This window comes from Lemur catta, chromosome 3, assembly GCF_020740605.2.
Source record: "Lemur catta isolate mLemCat1 chromosome 3, mLemCat1.pri, whole genome shotgun sequence".
Lineage (NCBI taxonomy): Eukaryota > Metazoa > Chordata > Mammalia > Primates > Lemuridae > Lemur > Lemur catta.
The window spans coordinates 76,600,954-76,628,325 of NC_059130.1; the positions used below are offsets into that span (position 1 = coordinate 76,600,954).

Sequence of the window (27,372 nt, forward strand, 5' to 3'; positions counted from 1 at the left end):
CTACATTGAGGAAGGAGCTTTCACCTGCAGACCCCTTCCTTCAAGGCTCTTCTGTTTAAGAATTTGACTTGCTTGTTCTTTGAATATGTGTCTCCATAAACAAATTATGGAAAAACTAGTCCCACTGTCTCTCAATTAAGATAAATGGAATTTGTAAATGATTTCAACAGAGGCCCAAATTTCTACCCCAAAGAAAATAAAAGAGGCCAAGTATATCCTATTTAGGCTCAGCTATAGACTGCAGTTAAGACCTGTTTATAATTGGGCATATATTTTTAAGTCTTTACTATGTGCCAAGCACTGTTATAGGTACTGGCAAAATAGGCATGCACATAACCTCTGCTTTCTGGGGCCTGCACTGTGGGTAGAGGGACAGGAGAGCAGCTAAAAATGAAATTTGCAGTTAAATATGTAATGTCACATGATTATAACATAAGAAGAAACAGTAATGTGGGTAGACAGAATGATCCAAGAAAGACCTTCCAAGGAAGAGATACCTCAGTAGAGCACTGAATTCAGCCATCTACATGGATATCCAGAGCCCGGCACTGCTGGGAGAGGGAAGAGGAAGTGCATGGACTGGGCCCACAGCACCAGACATACAGGTGGAGAAATCATGACTCACATGAATAGAGAAATCATGCAGTAGTTATGGAATGTAAACAAGGTTTTGTTCTCTCTTGCCCTCAAAATAAAAGGCCTAAATATGCATGAAAGCAGAAGGAAACTCAGAAACAAGAAAAATTTAAACTATGATAAAGACAAAGAATATTCAATATAATATCTAATATAATTGGTATTCTTGAAATAGGAACACTAAACAAATGGACCGGGCTCAGTGTCTTACACCTGTAATCCTAGCACTTTGGGAGGCCAAGGTGGGAGGATTGCTTGAAGCCAGGAGTTCGAGGCCAGCCTGAGCAAAAGAACCAGTGCCCAGAATTCGTTTAAATGTTTTAAATGTAAGACAAAAAACTTGGGAACTGCATTTACAGAAGAAAACTACAATAAATGTTATAAAAACAACAAAAGCCAACAAAAACTGGGAGGGAAGAAGGTGGAGAGGAGATAAGAGGAAGTATAAATGTATTAATTCCCTCATGATTCATTGTAAAGAAATGAATTCTGTCTAAATTTGAAATGTGAATTTTTTAAAAAAACAAATGGCAGTCTTCTAATAGCTTTTATACTCTTAAAGAGTTCCCACAGGAATGAATATCTTTGGTGATGAAGAAAGATCTGATGTTCAGTTATAATTCCTTCAGGTTCATTTTATTGGTAAATTTAAGTGAAATTAAATATTTTTTAAAGTATGTAAAGTATGATGTCTTCTTATACATTTCTACCTACGTATATACACGAAGAAGTGTCTAGAATGATGCTTTTCAATTGTTAACCCTGGCTGTTTCTCGCTGGTGGGATTTAGGTGATTTGTTGCTTTTCTTGCATTTCTCCATATGGCTTGAACGTTTTATAGTGATCATCCATCATGGAAAAAGATAAAATTAAATGCTCTGCATTTTTCCACATCTCATTCTCCTTTTAGATCTAATCAACCTGTTCATCTCTCCCAAATCTGGGTTCTCTTATTAGTGATGGGACAATCAGAGCTTTATACTGTTTTGTTTTCTATTACTAGGCAAGGTTTAGCAGAAGATGGGTGATTTGTTTACTTGTGTTTTGCCCAAATACACTTAATGGGGGCGTGAATATGTTGATCCTTATTCATTAGAATGACAACATTTTTGTTAAGTTTCACAGTTTATTATTGAAGGTTAAGTTCTAACATCTAGGCCGGGCGCGGTGGCTCAAGCCTGTAATCCTAGCACTTGGGAGGCCGAGGCGGGCGGATTGTGTGAGCTCAGGAGTTCGAGACCAGCCTGAGCAAGAACGAGACCCCGTCTCTACTAAAAAAAATAGAAAGAAACTATATGGACAGCTAAAAATATATATATAGAAAAAAAAAATTAGCCGGGCATGGTGGCACATGCCTGTAGTCCCAGCAACTCGGGAGGCTGAGGCAGTAGGATCGCTTAAGCCCAGGAGTTTGAGGTTGCTGTGAGCTAGGCTGACGCCACGGCACTCACTCTAGCCCGGGCAACAGAGTGACACTCTGTCTCAAAAAAAAAAAAAAAAAAAAAAAAAAAAAAAAAAGTTCTAACATCTATGTCAGTATCAGGATATACACATTAGAGCTTAACATCAATAATAACAAATAATAATAACATGTATACTCTTTGACCATCTACTATGTTCCAGAACTCCACTAAGAGTTTTACATTTGTTAGCCAATCCTTGCAAACCTAAGCCATAAATGTGCCTATTTCTTTTTTTTTTTTTTTTTTTTTTTTTTTGAGACAGAGTCTCACTCTGTTGCCCAGGCTAGAGTGAGTGCCGTGCCGTCAGCCTAGCTCACAGCAACCTCAGACTCCTGGGCTCAAGCAATCCTACTGCCTCAGCCTCCCAAGTAGCTGGGACTACAGGCATGCGCCACCATGCCCAGCTAATTTTTCTATATATATTTTTAGCTCTCCGTATAATTTCTTTCTATTTTTAGTAGAGACGGGGTCTCGCTCTTACTCAGGCTGGTCTCGAACTCCTGAGCTCAAACGATCCTCCTGGAGGGCTAGGATTACAGGCGTGAGCCACCGCGCCCGGCCAAATGTGCCTATTTCACGGATGAGGAAAAAGAATCTAAGAAAGGTAACTGTGCTTAGTCAAGATGATGGAGGGGATGGGTACGGTGGCTCGTGTCTGTAATCCCAGCACTCTGAAAGGCCAAGGTGGGAAGACTGCTTGAGCCTATGAGTTCAAGGTTATAGTGATCTATGATCCCACCACTGCACCTAAGTCTGGGCATCAGACCTACTGTTTCTAAAAAAAAGAAAAAAACAGAGAAGAAGAAAGAAAAAATAAACAAGACCACAGAACTAGTGAGCTAGTGAGTTACAGACTTTTATTCAGGTCTGGTTCATAAGGCCATTGTTTTTCCACCACATTAATGTCTTCTTAGCATGGTGCTTTATTAAACTAACAAAGTATACCTCAAATGCTTTGGATGAAGCTTTGCAGTGAATTTTCTTAATTCATCCAATTCCCAAGATCCCTGTTTCATAAATTAGAGAAGCTGACTCTTAACATCTAAACTTAGGAGATGAAGTCAGTTTCATCTTGTGCCTTACAGACTTCTAATTAAGTAGCAATAGCAAACAGGCTCGGTGCATCTGAACTTGTATGACAAGACATGCCCATTTACAGAGAAACCGGTTTAATGTCTAAAGTATATCTAAATTTAAAATGTTAAAAATACAGTTAATTTTTAAATGTTAGTTGGAAAGTTAAAAAATAAGTTGTTCATACTTTTAAACTCTAAGTTTTAAATTTTATTTTTATTAGGTCATTAAATATGAAATGTCTGATTTCGAATCCAAAGTTTAATTTATTATATATCTCAAACAAGAAGCAGTACAATTAATCAAATTATGCACCTGAACTATCAACACAGTTTTGCCATCTTAATGGTAGCTTGTTTATGCCAGCAGCAAAGAAGTCTGGAGAGCAAGTGGAGAAGAAATTGCAAAGGTGGTTTCCACAGCTTGTTGAGAACCGAATATTTTCTTTTCCTCAAAAGAAGTGGTCTAAAGCCTAGAAGAACTGGTAGTCAGTTGGTGCAAGGTCTGGTGATTATGGTGGATGACAGAGAGTTTACAAGTTCATCTTCCCTAGTTTGAGCAGCACTGCTTTTTGTGACACATGGTCTTGCAAGAGGGTTGGGCTGTCTCTACTGACCAATCTCAGCTGCTTAATCGCAAGCATCCTCATCATTTCATCCAGTTGGTTGCAGTAGACATCGCTGTAATGGATTGACCAGGTTTCATGAAGGTGTAGTGGATAATACCAGTGCTGGACCACCAAATAGACACCATTAGCTTTTTTTAATAAATATTTGGTTTTGGACTGTGTTTTGGTACTTCATTTTTATCCAATCATTGTGCCGAATACTTACAGTTGTCAAAAAGAACCCATTTTTTGTCACACATAATAATACATTGTAGAAATGGTTCGGCTTTATGTCGTGACAGCAAAGAAGGGCAAGTTTCAAGATGATTTCTCTTCTGACACTCGTTTAATTCATGTGGAACCCATCTATCCCGCTGCTTTACCTTGCCCATTTGTTTCAAATGGTCCAATATTGTTGGAATAATAGTGCCAAACCTTGCTGCTGATTCACAGGTAGGTTGAGATGGATTCACCTCCACTACAGCTTTCAGCTCATCATTATCCACCTTGGTCTCAGCTCACCCATGTGGCTCATTTTCAAGACTAAAATCACCAGAATAGAACATCTCAAACCATGGACATGTATTCATTAGCAACATCCTTCCCAAACATCCTTCCCAAACGTTAGCAACATCCTTCCCAAACTTGATATTTCAAGATGTCTGTGCAACACTGGTTCCATGATGGAACTCATATTTGAAAATAATATGAATTTTCGACTTATCCATGGTTTCACAAAAATTGCTCTAAAAAAATAATCACAAAACAAGTCATGTTTGAAAGAATGAGGATGTACCTTCACAATAAAAATAAAACAAGAAGTGTCAAAGTGAAATGTCAGAGATAAACTGTCAAACTTAGTACTTAACGAAATCAGACATTTCATATTTAATAACCTAATGACTTCCAACTCATTTTTAATATTAATGCTGATATTTATTCAACTCCCTGTTTTTTGAATTTCATGAAGGTTTAATTTTTGTCCCTGTCCACTTGTCCAGCCTCATCTGCTCATATTTTCAGCTCAAAGATTATTAAATTACTTGTGGCTTCCAGAACACACAATGACATTGCATGCCTCTATAGCCTTTCCGTATGATATTCCCACAATCTATAATGTGCTTTATTCCTACCTTCAAATTATGGCTTAGTTGGCCAGATGCAGAGGTTCAAACCTGTAACCCTAGCACTTTGGGAAGCCAAGGTAGAAGGATTGCTTGAGGCCAGGAGTTCAAGATCAGCCTGAGCAATATATCGAGACCCTGTCTCTATAAAAAATAGAGAAATTAACAGAGTGTGGTGGCACATGCCTGTAGTACCAGCTACTTGAGAGGCTGAGGCAGGAGGATTGCGTGAGCCCAGGAGTTTGAGGCTGCAGTGAGCTACAATGGCGACACTGCACTTCAGCCCTGGTGACAGAGCTAGACCCTGTCTCAACCAGCCAACCAATCAATATATGGCTCACTGTCAGCTTCTCCAGAAGCCTTCCTAAGAGCTGCCTCCCTCACCCCCAAAGGAGGGTCAGTCACTTTCTCCTCTGTGCTGCCTCTCACCTTTCACCCCCTTCACTGGTGCTCCCAAGACCCTACCTACACTGCAACTGTTTTTGCAGCACTCCTGGACTGTGAGGTCAGGAAGTGTGCTATTCCCTCCTGGGACCGACCAATGCCTCTTTCAATGGGACCCACAAAAATGTACACTCAATTTGTTTTTTGATATCTGAACCACGATTTTCTACGGTCTGCTCCATATCTATATACATATGTTTTCCATATGGCCCTTAATGCCTTCTAATGTCTAAATCTAGTCAATCTCTGAGGACACAGAATAAACCAAGTCACCACTGTCTGTTACACTAAGATTGTTCCTCACCCCAAGGCAGCAGTCAAATCAATCAGAAGAAAGCCACCAGAAATGGACACAGAGGACAGGATCTCAGAAAAGAATCAATATCCAATGAGGAAGAGAAGAGACCCAAGGCTTTACCATGTTTTTTAGTCGGGTACTCTGAGCTCACATTGACATCAAGGGTACTGAATGTAGCAAAAGTCACTAAGATAAAAAGCAGAGTTCTTATGATTTGGATTTAAATGAAAGAAATTAAAAATGACCCTGTCTAGGGTAGCAAAAAGGCTGAACAGCACTAGATTCTGAACACTAGGAGGGCCAGGTCCTGCCCATTTCTTTGTTGCTCTACTGTGGTAGAGCACTGCCTGGCATAGAGGTGGTATTCAAGAAATACTTAGTTATAGAAAAAATTGAGTGCTTAGCCCCAAAAGAAATTCATACAATTGCATGGGACCATTAACAAAGGAGCTGCAACAACTTTAATGGAATCAGCAGCTAGATATGAAGTCTGAACAAGCTATGCTCTTTGAATAAAGTGTATCATAAGATGGGAATATGCCAAAATTTCAGGTCACATGTCACCCAAATGTCTCTTCATAACCTAACCCCACTGAGTAGTGGTCTTGCCTGTGTAATTCAACCGATATTGCTCTGTTTAGAAAACTGTTACCTAGTCTTATTTAAAAGAGATACATTCTTTCTTCTTATTGCCCACCTTCCCCTGATGAGGTCATATGCTCTCCCTCAGTACACTATTCAACTTGAAATTAATTATATGTCTATAAATTCTTTCATTTGAGAATATCTAAATACTTAACAATCATATTAGAAAGTACGAGTATTCTCCTTAATCTGAAATGCTCCAAAATCTGCAACTTTTTGAGCACTGACGTGACACTCAAAGGAGATATTCATTGAGGCATTTTGGATTTCAGACTCTTAGATTAGGGATGCCCAAATGGTAAATATAAAGCAAATATTCCCAAATCCAAAAAAAAAAAAAAATCCAAAATTCATAACAATTCTAGTCCCAAGCATTTCAGATAAGGGATATTCAACCTCTATAATCAAACACAGGTCCTGGGTTTTACAATTCCTTCTTCCAAGATGTTAAAAATTGTCAAATCTGCTTTAAAACACAAACTTAAAGATGCACCATTCTGGGGAACACTATTATGCCTATCTGGCTACAAAAACAATTTTTTAAATCAATTATCCCAATAAATAGTTACTGATTCTTCCAGAAAACCAAACACACAGTAAAGAGATGTCTTAATCAAACACTATCTTCTAAGTACACTCCCAAAAGAGTATCAACAACAAAGCCACAAAGAAACTGAGCAAAACAACATTCATTTAAGGGCTGCTACCCAAATTCTCTCCTCAAGTCAGAAATTTGGATGCAGGAAAAAAGATTTGTCAGATATATTTACACCATCTTGGGGCATGGATGGTTATCTCTAGAAATGTAGCACTAAGACTAATCTAAACACACACCCATCTTTTTACATGCTGTCGTTTTGACCAAGAAGGCCACTCTTTCTTATAAAGATCATTCCATTTATTTCTCAGAACACCTCACCTGTACCATGGCTGGCTGAATATGTGCCTTCCACACCTCCCCTCCTGTGTCAGGACTCCTTGACAAGCTTAGTCTACCTCTACTCTCTCTTTCCAACATACTTTTCTTCCTTTTCTCCTTTTTTTTCACTGCCACTAGCCCAGGGCAAAATCAGTCATACCTGCACTTTATTCACTTTAGAAACATCCAGGGCCTGACATGGGTGTGTCAAGGACAATCCTAGTGAGGGACTGGAGGTTTTAATGTTCAATCCATGCTTCGCAGGCATGGATTGCCACAGTACCCTAGCAGAGTTCCATAAATTCTATAACCACTCTTCATTCCTTAGGAATCACTCTAATTACTGCAAACCTTCCATTCAAGAGATCAGAGTATACATCACTGCCTTAATAATGATATAAGATAGAAAGGTTATCCAACAATAGTTTTTCAGGACTAAACATTTGAAGATACATGGCTAAGATAATCTATTTTTACCGTCTTCCATACACACAAAGAGAAAGTCCGATTCATTTTTATTCAAAGAGAATTCTTCAGTGACCTCTGAACAAATTATATATTTTATTCTTGAAACATACCCTACATGCACAAAGGTAACAGAAACATGCCCTACATTCACAAGGGTAACAAGAAAAAAACTGCCCTTGGCATTTCCAAAAACATGAGATTCAGAAGATATTGTCAGCTTTTTTCTGTAGACATATGCTGCCCAGTGGGATGTGACACTCCGCAGAGGTCTGATTCGGAAAGAAAAATATGGAGGGGATAAGGTCAGAGCACGTATGTACCAGTCTACTATGGTAAAATGCATTTGCAAAATCAGGGCAAAATACTCTGGGGCTCCAACATCTGTAGTTTAGTTTCTAGACACATACCCTTTAACTGGGGCACCAGGGGTTCTGAGTGATCCTGTACCCAGGAATATCTCAGGTCTGAGATCATTTACACTCAGGAAAAACAAACACACACACACAAACACTGCACACATTCAGGGAGCTCTGACTTCTGCTAAAAACAAACAGACAAAACAGAATTACCTTCAGAAAGCACCAGTCAGTATTCAGTACTACTCAGATGAAATAAATAAAACACAGTCCAAATACAACCACAGACCAAATGATGATGCTTATTCTAAAGGTATCTGTTATTTCCAATGAAAAGGTTTAAATTATATTCCACTTATAATTCCAAAATTTAAAGCCACTTTCCATGAAACCAAACCTTGACACCAAATTTAAAATGTTTTGATAGCTACACCTAAAATCATATGGCAGATGATTCAATTACATCTTGGTATGTGAAGATAAATTAGAATTCAGTTGTAGAACTCCTAGGTTACTATTTAAATGTACAAGTCAGCGGTCCAGTTTAGAAATGAAAAAATCAATTACTAACACACTTCTCTACATCTCTACCTTACTGGCAGCCCTTTTGTAAAAAGTGAAGAATGTATATTTGTTTTTAAATAGCTTATTATTGTTCTCTAGTTATTATTTTACCTCAGGATCACCTAGTGAGCAGTAAACACCCTCTCTATAAAACTTAAAAAAAAAATCCACGGTTTATAATAAAACTAGAAGACTTGTGCATCACAATCCTCTGCTAGAATATTTGTCTTAAAAATTAAAGGAAACTAACTGAAAAAACTGCTGTCACTGACACACTAAACTTCCAAGGAAATAAGAAGAAAGGGAAAAGGGCGGGGGGGGGGGGGGTGGGGAGAGGAGAAACCCCCTCCATATACACCAGACACAAATACATACACACACACATACACAATAACACACATTAAAGAGTATTTTTTACTCAACTCCAAGTACTGTGAAGGCAAAGTCTTACTGAACTTATTCTTAAAGCAAGGACAGAGCTGACGAGACACAGAGCACTCACCATCTCTGAGTCCTCCCCGTGCCCCCAACTAGAGGTTCCCTTGGCTTGGATCAACTCTACCCATTTTCACCCAAGATTTGCAGGATGCCTCACTAGAGCCATATGGGCCAAGATGATGAGTCATCTGTCATCCAGAATTTCTTTCTGGACCTTTCCACATTCAATCACCTTTAGCACACTTAACAGGCACGTCCTCCGCAGAGCGTGTGCCTGTGTGACAGAAGGAGTTTAAAGCTGAACACAGGAACTAGGCATTCCTTACACGCCACACTTTGCCAACTGGATTGATTCCAGAGCTTTAAAGAAAAATTGCAACTGAAAAAGTGACCAGATGGGTTTTCAAGGAGAAAAATACAAACTAAGCCATTTCTGAGAGGCTGACGCACATTACTAAAAACAGGCCTATGATGTCAAAGAACTTCAGTTATTCAACCCTGAAAGGAAAAATCATGGCAAAAAAGCAAACATTGAAAAGATATATAAAACATTCTATAACTGAAACGGACTTTTCAACTCTACATGGCTAAATATTTTTAAAGCTATTTTTGAACTTAACACTTCAAACAGTCACCCCCCTAAAACTTCAGGACCTACACAACAGCCATGGCAAATAACAATGACAAAATCTCATACTTATATGGCACCTACTATATGACAAGCTTTCTTCTAAGCACTTTACATATATGTTTGCTGCACCCTTACAAATTCTTTTCTAACTCACTTTTCCTGAGCAATGAAAGATAGAGTCAGGTAACCTGTCAAGGTCACACACACTGCCAGTAAGTGGCAGGGCTGCGATTCAAACCAGGCAGTCTGGCTGCAGGGCTCATGCTCTCAATTATTACACTAACCCTCTTTCCAAAGGAGTTTAACATAGATGATCATTTTTTTAACACAGATTTTTAAGTTCACTAAACCCATGCAAATTCATTTTATAAGATGAGAAGCCTTACAATTAAAGAATTTAAACTAGAGAAATTACTGTTAGGTGATGGCAAAGACAAAGTTTATTAGTTATGGCAAATACCCACACAAAAAGTACTGGGGGTGTTATGGTTTGAATGTCTTCTCCAAAACTCATGTTGAAATTTAACTGCCAATGTGACAGTATTGGGAGTGGGGCCTTTAAGAGGTCACTAGATCATGAGGGCTCCACCCTTATAAATGGATTAATGCCATTATGTTGGGAGTGGGTTGGTTATTGCAGGAGAGGGCTCCCCATAAAAGAATAAATTTGACCCCCATTCTCCCTGTCTCACATGTGCCTACATATGCTTTCTCACCACATGATGCCTCATACCACGTTATGATGCAACAAGAAGGCCCTCACCAGATGCAGGTGCCATGGTCTTGGACTTCCCAACCTCCAGAACTGTGAGAAGTAAATTTATTTTCTACATAAATTACTCAGTCTGAGGTATTCTGTTACAGTAGCATAAAACAGACTAAAACAGCGGCAGGGCATGGTGGCTCATGCCCATAATCGTCGCACTTTGGGAGGCCAAGGCAAACAGGATCCCTTGAGACCAGGAGTTCAGGACCAGCCTGAGCAACATAGCAAGACCCCATCTCTACAAAAAATAGAAAATTTAGCTGGGCATGATGGTGTGTGCCTGTAGTTTCAGCTACTCAGGAGGCTGACATAGGAGGTCAGCTTAAGCCCAGGTGTTTGAGGTGGCAGCGAGTTATGATGATGCTACTGCACTCTACCCCGGACAATAGAGTCAGGGAAAAAAAAAAAAAAAAAACTAACAACAACCAAAAAACCCAACTAAGACAGAAAATTGGTACTGAGACATGAAGCTGTTGCTATAACTAATACCTGAAACATGGAAGTGGTTTTAGCGCTGGATAATGAGTAGATGCTGGAAGAATTTGGAGGTGGTGGCTATAAAAAGCCTAGACTGTCGTCAGTGGTGCACATTAAGAGCAACTCTGGTAAGACTCAGAAGAGGTGAGCTGGAGGAAAAGTATGAATCTTTTTAGAGATTACTTTAGTGTTCATGACCAGAATGTTGGTAGCAATATGGACAGTAAAGGCCATTCTGATAAGGTCTCAGATGGAAATGAGGAACAAGCTATTGGAAACTAGAATAAAGGCCATCGGTGTTGCACAGTTCCAAAGACCTTGGTGGAATTATGTCCCTGTACTAGGGCTTTATGGAATGTAGAACTTAAGAGAGATGAACTAGGATATCTGGTAGAAGAAATATCTAAGCAGCAAAGCATTCAGGCTGCTGTGTTGGTTACTCTTAACCACATAGAGTGAGACGCAAGAGCACGGATGACTTAAAGACAGAATTTACAATTAAAAGAGATGCAGATCAGAAAAGTTTGGAAAACTTGCAGCGTGTCCATGTAAAAAGTGAAAACACATGTAAGGGAGAGAATACTAAGAGCCAATCAACCCTTTGCTAAAGAGATTACCATGGCTAGAAAGAAGCCAGGTGCTATTAATCAGGACAACAGGAGAAATACTCTAAAGTCATTCACAGATCTTTGAGGCTATCCCTCTCATCACAGACCCAGAGCTCTAGGAGGGCAGAATGATTTCAGGGAGACAGACTTAGGGACACTGTGGGAGTCTGCTCCAGCAATGTGCACTCCTTGGCCACCCTAGCCTTGGCTTAAGTGGCCCCAGTTGCACTTCATCCTACTGCTCCAAAAGATAAAAGCTTAGCCTTGGTGGCATTCACATATTATTAAGTCTGCAGGCTCACAGAATGCAAGAGCTGTGGGGACACAGCTTCTTCTACCCAGATTTCAAAGGATGCCACAGACCACAAGGGGGCCCAGGCAGAGACTTGTTGCAGGGGTGAAGCCACCACCAAGAACCCCCATTAGGGCAATGCACAGCAGAACTGTGGACTCTGGCTGCTACAGAGTCCCCACTAGGTCCATGCTTAGTGGAACCAGGGGTGTAGAGCTGCCACCAAGACCCCAGAACTGTAGGACTACAGCATGCAACTCCAACCCATGAGAGCTGCTGAGCGGACTGAGCCCAGCATAGCCATGGGGTGGGGCTGCCAGAGGATGAATCATGCCTTGAATCTCACCATATCTAATTCAGATGAGACTTTGGACTTTTGAGTTGATGCTGGACTAAGACTTTTGGGGCTATTGAGATAGAATGAATGCATGTATTTTGTATTCATGACTTTTGGGGAACCAGAAATGGAATGCCATGGTTTAAATGCCTCCCCACCCAAAACTCATGTTGAAATTTAATTGCCAATGTAATGGTATTGGGAGTAGTGCCTTTTAAGAGGTCATTAGGTCTTAAGGGCTCTGCCCTCATGAATGAATTAATGCCCTTATCACAGGAGTGGGTAAGTTAGCACCGTAGTGGGCTCTTGATAAAAGGAGCCCACGTTCACCCATTTCCACTCGCACATATGCACTTCTTCCCCATGTGACTCCTCCCCATGTGATGTGGCAAGAAGGCCCTCACCAGACACTGGCACCATGCTCTTGGACCTCCCAGCCTCCAAAACCGTGAGAAATAAATTTCTTTTCTTTATAAATTACCCAGTCTGAGGTACTCCGTTATAGCAGCAGAAAAGAGACTAAGATAGGGGGATAAATTTTGTGAGTTAAATGTAGAGTCTGGAGAAATTAGCATGCCTGGGGAAGTGCAGGGAGGGTGAGGAAAGCCAAGAAACTCAGTAAGTCTGGAAGGCAATGAAAGAAAACACCAGGGCTGTAGTAGTTAACATCAGTCACAGTGCCCATCACTCGTGAATGGTGCCTCTTTTCCACCCCACTGCTTTGGCTCAAATTCAGGCCTTTGACATCCCTTAGTCCAGTTATTCTAATGATCCCTTACTTGGTTTATAGGCACCACCTTCCTCCCTGATCCAGGATCTAATCTCTCCTGTGCTGCTAAAAGAAGAGTTTTTCTGAAAGATAAAACTAACCATGTTATGCCCCTACTTAAGTCTTCAGTGATCCCTCCAGCCTACAATTTCTAGTTCTATCACATTTGTACAGAATCAGAGGCTATCCACCCCAGGATTTGCCCTGCCAACCTCTGCTCACAGGCTCAGAAAAATACTAAGCGAAGTCATTTCACTCTTACGCTGTTCGAGTAGCCCTTCTGCTGAAAAAAGTCCACCTTCTCAACCCCCATGCACCAGCCCCCAACATCTACCTGTTCTTCACTCTCCATAAAGTTGTTCCAATCCCTCCTCCCACCAAGAGAATAGATAATTTTCTCTTTTATGTCCTCAGGGTACCACATATATATGATTCTTGTATAGTGTCAGTAACTAATTTTTTGCACTTCTTTGCACAACTGTCAGTATCTTCCTATTTGCCAATAATGCTGAAATAAACATCCTTACATCTTTAGGTAGAAATCCAGAATGGACTTGCTGGATGGAAAAGGATATATATTGCTACACTGCTTTCCAAAGATTGCCCATTTTATATTCTCAACAATACTTGTTTCGTACATACTCACAGGATTTTCAGATGTTCTATCCCTGTTAATCTCACAGGTGAAATATGATGACTCATAGTTTTACTTTGTGTGGCCTATAGTGAATGAAAGAACCTCTCATTGAAGATGAGTTACACTTAAGATGACTTATTTATGGAAACAAAAGGCACCATCAAAACTGAACAATAAGGGGAATTCAGTGAAGGTTTGCTTCAAGTCAGCAGTTCTCACAATGGTAGTCAGGAGACAGAAGAATTAAGAGGCTTTGCCACAGTGGGTTTCTCTCATGTTGCCACATTAAAATATCAAATAAGTGACAGAAATTTAGAAAGGGGTGCATTTTCCAATTGGCAAGAAATTAAGGGAGGGTGCAAGGTGACCACAGCCGACTATTCCCAAAAATCCAGTGTACCAGAAGTTCCAACTCACCATCTAGTAGCCAGGGCTGGCTGCGCCTATTCTCCAACTCTGACATCATGAGGCGTGTGATCACATGATCTGGAACCAAAAGACCTTTCTCTATGTACTGCTTTGCCATGTCACCAACTTCTGTTAAGAAAACAAGAAAAATAGAAACGCTCAAGAAAGTTTCCAAAAAAAAAAAAAAAAAACTTACAAACTTTTCTGACAGTTTTGCCTTCTATCTCATCCTTCCTAGCATCGGGCAAAATTGTAGGTAGTTGTAGACAGATATTTTTAGTTTTTAATATATTGGCTTCAATAAGGGTAGCACTATTGCTTATTTAACCCATTTGTCTTCCAAGATTTATAAAAGCAGCTCCTGACATACACAGCCAAAGGAAGGAAGGAAGGAAGGAAGAAAAGAAAGAGGGGAAAATATATAAATTGGGCAAGAGAAAATAAGAGTAGCAAATACAGTTGGAACCAAGAGGCAGGACAGTACACAAAAGCTTGAGAAAGAAGTCCTGCATATTTCAAAGAGGTGAGCCACAAATTTGGCATTGGACTTCTCAACAGTTTATGGTAACAAGGAAATGTGATCAACCACATGGCATATAGAGACTAGAAAAAAGTTCCACTGATCTTCAAAAAAGAATGCTGCATAATACAAAATAGCAAGTTTATTCCTTTTCATGAGCCTCAATATGAGCAGATGGCACCTTGCTGACATAGCTGTAAAAGGAACTCAGCATTGTTAGTGCAATCCCAAGTTCGTAAAAGAAAGAATTTAAAAAAAAGTAATTTCAGAGTAAAACCACTTCTATCTTACTTTGAAATAACAATTTCTCATATGTAGAATTTTGGGGGGAGGAGGAGGAGATAGGGTCTGGCTCTGTCGCCCGGGGCTAGAGTGCAATGGCATCATCATAGCTCACTGCAACCTCAAACTCCTGGGCTCAAGCGACCCTCTTGCCTCAGCCTCCTGAATACCTGGGACCACAGTCTTGCACCACAATGCCTGGCTAATTTTTCTATTTTTTGTAGAGATGGGGACTTGCTCTTGCTCAGGCTGATCGAACTCCAGCAATCCTGAACTCAAGCAATCCTCCTGCCTCACCCTCCAGAGTGCTAGGATTGCAGGTGTGATATACTGCACCCAGCCTCGTGTAGAAATTTGAGTTGGGTTCAGCAGAACAAATTATCAGTTTCAGTCTACACATTTTTAGGAACTAAATTAAAAAAAAAAAAAGAAAGAAAAAAAAATGAAGTCCTCTGCTCTCCAGGGAACTGATAATGAACTACTAAGAACCACATTCTTGACAGGCCACTTAAGTTCTCATAAAAACACAAAGCAGGCCTGGCGCGGTGGCTCACGCCTGTAATCCTAGCACTCTGGGAGGCTGAGGCGGGTGGATCGCTTGAGCTCAGGAGTTCAAGACTAACCTGAGCAAGAGCGAGACCCCGTCTCTACTAAAAATAGAAAGAAATTATCTGGCTGACTAAAATATATATATAGAAAAAATTAGCCGGGCATGGTGGCACATGCCTGTAGTCCCAGTTACTCGGGAGGCTGAGGCAGGAGGATTGCTCGAGCCCAGGAGTTTGAGGTTGCTGTGAGCTAGGCTGATGCCACGGCACTCACTCTAGCCCGGGCAACAAAGTGAGACTCTGTCTCAAAAAAAAAAAAAAAAAACCCACAAGGCAGAACTATATTACTGGAAAAAAGCTCAAGCAAGAATCAATCATTTGACCCCACTTTCACCTTGAATTTAGGTAGAGCCTTTGCTTCCTCAGACTGAGTTTTTATCCCTAACCCCAACCTAAGCCCTGAAATATGGGCTGTGAAGAGCTCCACATCACTTGATTACTACCACCGGACAAGCAGCTCAAAACACAGGTCCCAATCGATGTAGCTACAGTAACATACTGCAAGAAGCACAACATAAAAGACAGCCACATTCATTCAACAAGTATTTACTGATTGCACACTATGGAACAGGTAATATTCTAGAGATGCAGCAGTGAATAAAAGTTCCAGCTTACTAATATTTAAGCAGTATTACTTTCATGAAGAGCAACAATAACAACCGTTAAGCTGAGTATCTACTCAATCCCAGGCACTGAGCTTTAAGTGCTTTATATGCATTATTTCATTTAATCTTCATAAGATTCTCACCTTCAGACAGAAGGTAAAACCCATATTTGTTTATGACAGCTTAATTGAGACAATTCACATACCATAACATTTGCCATTTTAAAATGTACAACTCAGTGGCTGTTAGCATATTCTCAATGTTGTGAAATCATCACCACTCCCTAATTTCAGAACACTTTCATCACCCCGGAAAAAAAACCTGCACACATTAGCAGTCACTCCCTCTTCCCCCTTCCTCCAACCTGCAGCAGATACTCATCTACTTTCTGTTTCTATAGATTTGTCTATTCTGGACATTTCTCATAAACGGGATCATACAAAATGTGGTGTTTTGTGTCCGGTTTCTTTCACTTAACATAATGTTTTCAAGGTTCATTCTTGTTGAATGAACCACATATCAATTCTTCATTCCTTTCTATGGCTGAATAATATTCCACTGTCTGGCTATATAACATCGTGTTCATACATACATAAGTTACTGTACATTTGGGTTGTTTCTAACTTTTCCACTATTATGATGCAGTGAATATTCATATACAAGTGTTTGCAACCGCATAGCATCCATGTTCAATGTCAGAAAGGACGAGGGAGTAACAGACAGGCTGGGTGCTGTCCTACTCTGCAATGCTTAGGCCAGGCCCAGAGCCCTGTTCTTAGTCTCACCTACCAAACTTTAAGGTGGATATAAACAACAAATATACATCTTCCAAGGTGAGAAACCAAGATGTGTACTTTGCATTGTTTACTAGAACTCCAGATCTTAATATTATACACTGATATACTTATTCATTCACTTTTTGCCTCCCCACTAGAATATTATTTCAATGAGAGAAAAATGAAACTATTTTATTCAATGCCATATCCTCAGTGCTTAGAATATAGTCTGGCATGTGTTAGATGCCCCAGAAAAATGTATTGCCAGAATAAACACCCTAAAAATAATAAACAATTTTCTTTCTTTCTTTTTTAAGAGATGGGGTCTTGTTTTGTGTCCGGGATGGAGGCAGTAGTGTGATCATGCTCAAACTCCTAACTCAAGTGATCCTCCCACCACAGCTCCCCAAGTAGCTGGGACAACAGGCACATGGCACCACACCCAGCTAATATTTTTCAATTTCTTTTTTTTAGAGATGGAGTCTTAATGTGTTGTTGAGGCTGGTCTCCAACTCCTGGCCTCAAGGAATCCTCCAGCCTCAGCCTCCCAAGTAGCTGGGATTACAGGTGTGAGCCACGACCCTTGTCAAGAATTTTCTTTTACCCTGGCAAAAATCAAGATGATCTTCCTGGAGAGTTATTACAAAACCATTATTGCAAAACTAAATATGGCCCAACCTTGCCAGATAACAACTTTTTCAAAGGAGGTATGAGACAAACAAAGTACGATCAGGACTAGTTGAGATGGCCATGTTAGGTTTCACAGCCCAATCTTATTTCTTCAGCATTTCAAAACATGAACCAGTTTGGGCAGGGGAAATAACAAGGAAATACCAAGAGCAAATGTGGCAGGGCATGGGGCCACTTGAGATACCTTGAAGAACTTCAAGCAGTGACAGTTGAAGAAAAGCACACCATTGAGAGATGGTGTTAGACAGTTGAGACAAGGAGTATGGACTTTGAAGGATTTTTTTTTTTTAATACATAGATTTAGAAATGCTACTCCCAGAGCCAAGACCAGCTACTTAAATTGTGGGGACCAGTGTAAACTGAAAATGTGGAGCTCCTTGTTGGAAAATTAGGAATTGCAATATGACAAGAGCAGAGCACTAAAATAAGTGCAGGGCCTATGTGACTGCACAGGTCACATGCCCACGGCAATGTGACATTTGGATGTGGGTAGCATGGTAGAGGCAAAGGAGGCTGTGACAATACTCCAAGTACAAGATGAAAGCCTGAATGAACTAAAGCAGAAGCAATGGAGGAAGACCTTCATCTGCCCCTTGAGAGAGTGCCCTGAGTTAATCCAACACAGACTGTGCAACCCGAAGTTTAAAATAACTCTGTGGAAGACTTCCAGAGCCATCTTATTCCAATTTACTAATTAAGAGAAACCTCTAAGTGCAGCATACTTTTCCAGCTATTTTTGGCAGCCTTGGCTCCTCTCTGAGGCAGGACAGGCAACATGTCCTCTAACCTGATACAAGATCAAACTTCTACCACATCTCTCAATCTCCACCACAAAAATCCAGAAAGACCGCAGCAAAAGCAAAATGAACTTAATGTATCTGCATCTGAATAAAGACTTCATCACAACAGCAAACTGAAATAAAACATCTTATCAGAAGACAGAGGCCCATTCCAGAAAACTGGACCTTCATCTGCCCTTGTCAGTTAGCTTGGAAGAGAAACCGTATCACCAAATGCTAGTGCTAGCATGTTTGTATAAAATACATACCTACTCTAATTTCTCAGGTAGTATTCCAAAGAAAGGGTGTGGACACACATACATTGTCTTACACAGCTTTTGCACCCTTAGTGTGCCAAAAACAGGCTAACAGCTTTACATTTTTTTTAAGCTTTACAACAAAACCAAGAAATAATTCCACCATGTATTTATGAGATTAAACCAAACATCAATGATTAAGGCTGCATGTAGGAAAACTTTCTTCAGAAAGGGAAAGATTAAGTGTCAAATTACAAAACAGTATATATTTACAAAATTGTATGTATGTATCTGTAGAGAGAGAGACAGACATATGGAATCATCACCATGTTAAATATATTAGAAGACAATCAATGTTCCACTTATTTTACAACATAAATTTTGTGGCAATTTATCTTAACAGCCTATGCTAGTCAATCACTACCAAATATAAATTCAAATGGATATAATCTTGGTAACCTTGAGAAATATACATTTTCAACTTCTAACCAGATCAGATAATATACAAATTTTTAGAATTTAAGACTACCTATTAAATTGTGTATTTAAGATAATCCCAAATTTAAAATTAGAAGATAACACAGAATTTAAGATTATCTATTAAGTTGGTCATCTCTCCAAAAAATTCATGTTTCCAGGATATGGAAAAGACATTTTATTAGCTTCAATTCCTTCACATTAAAGTTGCCCACATTCACATTAACAGACTGAAATAGATCATTGTACTCAGGGCAGCAAATATGCCAAAACACTGTCAACTGCCAAAGGGGTAGGACGTTGGACTCACATTGTGAATTATCTTAAGACTGGTTAAAAAGAAAATATCTCTTTCTAAATAAGTAGGAAAGCCAAAAAGCAAATATTTCTTTAGAAAAACCATGCGAATACACACACACATGTGCACACACACACACACACAGACAGTATGGCATAAAATCCATTCTACAGCCACCCTAGAAACTCTGGACGGGATAGCTAAACATTGCACAGAGTGAATGACTTCCAAACAGAAATAAATCCATAAAGATCCAAAATGTAAAAGACTAGACTGATTACTGTGATGACATTGGGGGTGGGGGAGGTACACTGCTCCCTGACAGGGAACTAGAGAATATAAACTATGGTTAGTTTTTTGGCTTAAATACTCCCTAAATCCACTAAATATTCATTCAGCTAATATTTATTAAGCATCTACTATGTGCCAGGCCCTATACCAATCTGGTATGAGGCTTGTCCCAGAACTTAACAGTCTAAACACTGGAATTGCGTGCTAATCTACCACAAGTTTTCAACAGCAAAATTTTACTCTGTGTCAGGCAGAAAAATTAAAGTCAGTAGTTATCACAATTAAGTTACAGAGGCTCTTACATTGCCAATAAAGTTCCATGCAAATAGGCCAGGCATGGTGGCTCACACCTGTAATCCTAACACTCTAGGAGGTCGAGGCAGGAGGATCGCTTAAGTCCAGGAGTTTGAAACCAGCCTGGGCAACATAGCAAGACCCCATCTCTACAAAAAATAGAACAATTAGCCAGGTATAGTGGCAAGCACCTCTAGTCCCAGCTACTCGGGAGGCTGAGACAGGAGGACCACTTAAGCCCAGGAGTTTAAGGTTGCAATGAGCTATGATGATGCCATTGCACTCCAGCTGGGGCAACAGAGCAAGGATCTCTTTCAAAAAGAAAAAAAAAGTTCCACATAAATATATTATGAAATACAAACAGGTTATAGGTCACAAACAAAATGAAAGTGTTTAGTCAAACACTGAATCTGCCACCTAACTCACTTTTGACTACCAAAGAGTTATCCTTAAAACACTAGTCCAGAGTTATAGAAAGCTAATCAGGCTCTCAATTTCTTGACATTGGAGACAAAAAGATTTGTTTTAGCAGAGGTGGTGATTAAGACCTCAAGATAATCGAGTTTAGTCAGGTAAAATCCATCAACTTGAATGGAAGTCTCTCAGGATCAAACCTCAATATTAATACTTTTTAAGCAAAATCAAGTGAGGTCTTTTTGTTTCATTAGAATATTTGTCTTATTTCTCCCTTTCTCACATACTTTTTCAATAACTAGCCCAGGAAGTGCCAGCATAAGGACAAGTTTTTGTGGCACGGACAAGAAAAACTACATGCCAGCAATCTGCTGTGCGATGACCCTGCCCAGCACTCTGGGAGAGAGCTCCGCGTTACTCCAGATCACCACCTCGACCCCAAAGTCACTCCATTACTCAGAACCACAGGTGAAAATTCTGTTTTCTTTTTATGTTTTTGTAATTTTATTATTACTATTATCTTACTTCAGAATATTATGGGGGTACAAACATTTTGGTTACACAAATTGCTTTTGTACAGTTTGAGTCATGTTACTGTACCTTTTAGGTGTGAATTTACCCATCCTCCCTTCCCCACCTGCTAGATTTCTGATGAATGTTATTTCTATATGTGCCTGTAAGTGTTGATCGATCAGTTCCAATTTAATGGTGAGTGCATGTGGTGTTTGTTTTTCCATTCTTGTGACACTTCACTTGGAAGAATGGTCTCCAGTTCCATCCGGGTTAATATAACAGGTATTAATTCACCATTTTTTATGGCTGAGTAGTACTCCATGGTATACATATACCACACTTTATTAATCCACTCATGTATTGATGGGCACTTGGGTTGTTCTGTTTTCTGCACATCTACTATATGCCAGGCACCATACAAGGCACTAAAGATACAAATATAAGAGTACTCTCAGGAAGCTCCCTAATGAGAGAGGAGTCAAACAGACCCATGAAGAAACAGTTATTTTAAAAAGTGTGTGCTTAGTAATATAAGGCCAGTCACAAAAAAACAAATATTATTACATGATTCCACTTATATGGAGGCTAAAGAGTAGTCAAACTCACAGAAACAGAAAGTAGAATGGTGGTTGCCAGAAGCTGGAGGGAAGGGGCAAGTGGGAGTCGTAGTTTAGTGAGTATCAAGTTTCAGCTGTACAAGATGAAAAAGTTCTGGGGATTGGCTGCACAACAATGTAAATACAATTAACACTGCTGAACTGTATACTTAGATTGGGTGGTAAATGATATGTGTTGTTTTTTTGCCACTAATTGTTTTTTTAAAGAAGTATGGTAAGTGTTGTAAGGCAGGAAAACTGTCACAGAAGCACAGGAGGGAGGATGGATGGATGGGCAGATGGATGGGCAGATGGATGGTTAGAGTGGAAGGAGATGTGGCTAACTGGGAAATTAATTATTACAATTACTTAGAAATAACTGCAGGTAGAATGGATAAGCAGAATAAATAGGAAAGATATTGTAGATGTAAAAGCAGCTTAGGTGTGAACAATTTGCACATGGAGTAAGGGACAGAGGAGGAGAGAAGTCAAGGACAACCTCAAAGTTTCTAACCTGAGCAACCAACAGGACAGAAATGCCATTCATGCAAGGTTGAATCCCTGACACTGAAGTAACGAAGGGGAGATAGTTATTAGCTAGTCTGAAATACAAATTGAGAGCTAGGGGGGAACACAAACTAGAGATAGATGTGGGGGTTCCTCGTGAAACCATGGGAGCACATGGGCTTACATCAGGCAGAGTTCGTGAAAGAAGCCAGAGTTCTTCTGGACAAGTTCAACATACAAAGGGTGAGCAGCCCCACAGAAGAAAAAACTTAGGACCTGCTCCTAAAATGATTCAGATTTGTTCAAACAAAACACCTGCCTTATATCTAGGTCAATCAAATTAAATTCTTTAAATGATAACTTTTAGGATCTGGCACAGATTTTCAGCAAACACTGAAGCAGTGCACACAAACAATCCATGATATGTGTGGAGATGGAAGTGAGTGGTTTTACCCAAGAAGGACTCTCCATTTAATCTTCAGTTTAACCTTGGAAAAGAAACAGCAAACAGAGGGTTCATTACTAGGCTACTGAAATTCTAAATGTCATTTTGCCTCTGGCATAAATCTCAAACTGATTTCTTTCCCCTTTAAGGCTAGGCTTCAAAAGATAGGATTTAATATTCAGTAGCTCCCTCCTAATGCTACCGCCTCCCTTTTCCACAACCTCATGCCACTGTTTTCCACCCTGCAGTCAGAATGGTCCAACTCTCACAGCTGATTGTGCAGCACCCCTGCTTAAGATGCTTCAACAGGGTTCCACTGCCCATTCAGCAGCGTCCAAGTCCCTCCAAGATCTGGCGCTGGCTACATCAGCAGCCTCATAGCTTTTCTCTCTTTATCCATGTGCTATGCCCCCCACCTCTACTCTCCAGCCCCAGGGCCTTTCTTCCCACCCAACTTCCCCAGATGGGGTCAGCGCTGCCCCCCACATGCTCCCATGGCATCCTGTCCTCCCACCTTGCAGCACTCATCACATCTGTACTGCCATTTTCCATGCCAGTCTTCCCTATCATACAACAGAGGATCATGTCTGCCTTATACATCACTGTCTGGAAAGCACGGTGAACAGTGTCTGATACAAAGCAGATGTTCAATACACATGTGAAAACCGACCACTTTCCTTCCAACTCCATTCATTCCCTGGAGGACCAGGGCTAACTGGATCATTTTTTAACACTGGTAGCTACTCATAAAAAAACAACCAGATCTATTTATAAATACTTCAACTATCACTCTGTATGCTAGATTAAGAATCTGCATTGGTAGCCTGAGCAACGTAGTAAGTTACTGTCTTTACAAAAAATAAAAAATTAGCCAGATGTGGTGGCATGTGCCTTTAGTTCCAGCTACTCAGGAGGCTGGGGCAGGAGGATTGCTTGAGCCCAAAAGTTTGAGGTTGCTATGAGCTATGGTGATGCCACTGTCCTCATGCCCAGGCAACAAAACAAGACCCTGTTTCCAAAAAGAAAAAGAAAACAAAAGAGAATTTACATGGGGATTCTTTTCCCAGTTAGGACTTCTACCTAACAACTACATGGATGTTTTCATGATAAGTACAGTTCACTGGCCTTGCTATTATAATTAAGTCATTCATTCAAAAATATTCACTGAGCAAACTACTGTGTACCAGGCTATGGCACATTTCCCTAGGTATCAGGGACAGGTAACTATGAGGGGAGGCTCAGAAGTTATGTGATTGATCTGTTTCTGACAGCTTAGCCAGGCATCAGATACTTGACAGGTTGACCTATTTCAAAACAAAGTCAATGGTTTCCTATCTTTTACTTGGCATAACCTCAAAATAAAAATAATGAATGCTTAATTCTATGGGGGTTTTTGCCTAATGAATCGATCCATTTATATAAAAGTCTAAAACAGACAAAATTAAACAATATAACATTAAGGGCTGCACACATATGATAAAAGTATGGTAAAGCAAGAGAATAATTACCATACAATGCACGATAATGTGGGGATGGCGTTAATGAAAAAAGAATGTATTGAGGCTATGTATTGAGGTAACGTTCTACTTCTTAGGCTGGGTGGCAGATACACAATCGTTATCCTTTAAAACACACACTCCCACATACCCATATCCTTTTCTTGTTCTAATTGCCTATAAAGTGAGGGCAAATTGGATACAGAAGACAAAGCTGTACAAATGTTCACAAAGCAGCAAATTCCCAAGATGCCTAAGTCACCAGAAACAGATAATTGCTCAATGTTCTTTTCATTGTTCAAACCAAAAAATGCTGAGAGTGGAAGACCCCTATAAAAGAGCCTGACTCCCTTATAAGGCTGCCCTACCCTGAATGTGTCAGACTGGGCGTGAAGGGCAGAACTAGGAGAAACCTTGCTCACCCCAGTATCATCCCTTCTCCAAAACATCACTGAGAACACCAACACACACACACACACACCAACACACACACATAAACACACACACACAGGTCTGGTCAAAAATGAACTGTAGCTTTGTGATTCTGCAAACTACAAGTTCTTTATCTCCCCACTTGTAAAAATATTTTGCCATCGAAGTAGTTACCTGGAAAAAAAAAACAAAGTTAAAAAAACTTCCATAAACTGTACATCTTTGATATCACTTCAATGAATCTCTTCTAGTAAGAAAATAAGCTTTAAAAAAATCTTTGTTAAAAAAGATAGATGTCAAAGTCCTTTAGAAGCAGAAATTATCAAAGAAATTCCTAAATGTAAGGCACTTGGCACATAAATGACTAATTTCAGATGTCCAGCATCGACCCTTCTAATGTCGTTTGCTCAAAATCAGGCTTTCTTTTCCTTCACACCAAGAATACAGTTTTAAGCTGGGCGCAGTGGCTCACACCTGTAATACTAGCACTCTGGGAGGCGAGAGGATTGCTTGAGCTCAGGAGTTCGAGACCAGCCTGAGCAAGACCAAGACAGTGTCTCTACTAAAAATAGAGAAATTAGCCAGACATAGTGGTGCAGGCCCATAGTCCCAGCTACTCGGGAGGCTGAGGCAGGAGGATCGCTTGAGCCCAGGAGTTTGAGGTTGCTGTGAGCTAGGCTGACGCCACGGCACTCTAGCCCAGGTGACAGAGCAAGAGTCTGTCTCAAAAAAAAAAAAAAAATACACAGTTTGAAATCACACCTTGACACTTGCTATGGGTAGCTATAAAGAAAATTCTGAATCCAGCGTAATGGTCAAGAACATACACTTTAGAGCCAGACTTGGGTTCAAGTCCTGGCACTGCCACTTAAAGGCTATAAGACTTGGTCACTGTGTACGTTTTTGCCTCAGTCAAGTTTGTGCCCCAGTTTCCTCATCTATAAAATGGGAATAATACCACCTAGGGTTGTTTTGAAAGCTGTATGTGATTAATATTTGTAAAGGAGTCGAATGATGCCTCTTTGCAAAGTTCATTCAAGGACATGGAGACAATAAGTGCTTGCTCCTGTGTGTGCCAAGGGTTGTTCTAGGTAATTTATATACATGAACTCCTTTAATCCTCACAAATACCTAGAAGTCGGTGCTACTATTTTCCCCATTTCTTAGATAAGGAAACTGAAACACAGAGAGGGTAAGTATCTTGCCCAAAGTAACTCAGTTAATGAGTGGCACAGCCTGGACTCAAACTAAAGCACGCTGGCACCAGAGTCTTTTTTTTTTTTTTTTTTAAGACACAAGGTCTTGCTATGTTGCCCACGCTGGAGTGCAGTGGCTATTCACAGTTGTGATCATGGTGCACTTCAGCCTTGAACTCCTGGCCTCGAGTGATCCTCTCCCTTCAGCCTTCGGAGTAGCTGGGACTACAGGTGAGTAGGTGGGACTACAGGCGTGTGCTACCACACCCAGCAGAGTCCCTTTTCTTAAACCCTATACTACACTGTCTGTCAATGTTTGTGAGCATTTCCTTGAACAGAACCCTTCGGACGTTAGTGTACATGCTTCTGGAATGGTGAGCACCTGTATAAAAGGGACAAGAACATAGCAAGAACTGAGCTTCTTTGTGAATGCAGAGAGTATTACTGGTGATAACATGCTCTGTAAGGAAATAGCTGGTCCTGCTCTGAGTAACCACCTTGCTTCCATTAGGCACTTGTATCTATGACTAAATAAACTAAAAACATACAGCAAGTGTATCAGTGTAGCTACTTCCTACCAAACCATAAGCACCCTGCAATCCTGTACCTCCTAGTCAGCCTCCTCTCTTCTCTCCAAGGCCCTCTGCCTCCTCTGATCCATCCTTCGTACAACTCCCAGAGGGACCTTCCAAAAACCCAAGTTGGCACAAATCACTTCTAACACCAACAATGTGCTCCCTGGCCTACAGGATGGCGTGGATGGATACTCCCTAGGACAGCATTCGAAGTCTGCCTGGCCAGGCACGATGGCTCATTCCTGTAATCCCAGCACTTTGGGAGGCTGAGGTGGGAGGATCACTTGAGGGCAGGAGTTTGAGACCAGCCTGGGCAAAAAATCGAGATCCCATCTCTAAAAAGAACTTTAAAAATTAGCCATAGTGGCACACACCTATAGTCCCAGCTATTCAGGAGGCTGAGGCAGGAGGATTGCTTGTGCCCAGGAGTTTGAGGTTGCAGTGAGCTATGATGACACCACTGCACTCTAGCACCGGCAACAAAGGAGAATCTGTCTGAAGAAAAAAAAAAAGGTCTCTCTGATCTGGCCTGGATCAGACCTCACCTCCCACCATAGTTCCTTTACCGCCTAACTTCTGACCCCTTGTCTGTGCCAGGCACAGAGTTAAGTGAGACCGTGGTCCCTTCCCTCAAGCAGTCTACAGATTCACGGAGGAAAGAGGACAGAACACAGGGGTGGACACCCCAATCTGACCTCAGGTCCAAGGAAAGCTTCTTGGCCTTGAGGTGGGCTTTTGAAGGGCTGGCAAAAGTTGGCTGGAAGAACCACCCTTCAAGTGCTACGCGTACCGACCACCTCACAGCTGTGCATTTTCCCACCTCCCATACATTGATTCAGTCTCCCATTCCCCACTTACTAAAATCACTTTTATTCTCCAAGGCCTCCAAGCTTCACCTAAGAAGCTTTCCCTGATCATTTCCTCTTCTCTTACCTTCAGAGTAATAATCTCTTCTGTAATCCACCAGTCCCTGGGCTGAAGACAGGCCACAGACCAGAAAGACACATTTCTGTGGGCAGAGACAGCCCTGTGGACACCGAGCTAAGTAACCATGTTGTGCCTATGCACACATTTCTAGAAGATGCTGTTTCTCCAGGTACACTCAGCTGTGTGTCAAGGAATACAGCATGGTGGACAGAACCAGGGCTGGACTGCAGGCCCCCCATGCCCCTCAGCCAGGATCCCCCCGCCCTCCCTATGCAGGTCACAGTTTGTGCAATCATATGCTGTGGCCTTGTACCTTTACCAGACATTTTACTCTTCTTGTTGAATAGGGACTGTTTACAAATCCTCCATGCCAGATTATAATCCCCTTGAGGCCAGGAACTATCTTATTTTAATAATCAACAAGAGCTACTCT

General features: G+C 40.7%; 1 protein-coding gene across 5 annotated transcripts in view; it reads right to left on the bottom strand.

Moving 5' to 3' along the window:
- AK4 (adenylate kinase 4) overlaps window positions 1-27,372 on the bottom strand; it is a 67,518-nt gene that overhangs the window by 18,841 nt on the left and 21,305 nt on the right. For all 5 annotated transcript variants that reach the window (XM_045547825.1, XM_045547827.1, XM_045547826.1 and 2 more), the window contains one exon: window positions 13,971-14,090. In XM_045547825.1, coding sequence (XP_045403781.1) covers window positions 13,971-14,090 — 120 coding nt within the window. The remainder of the gene's footprint in view (window positions 1-13,970; window positions 14,091-27,372) is intronic.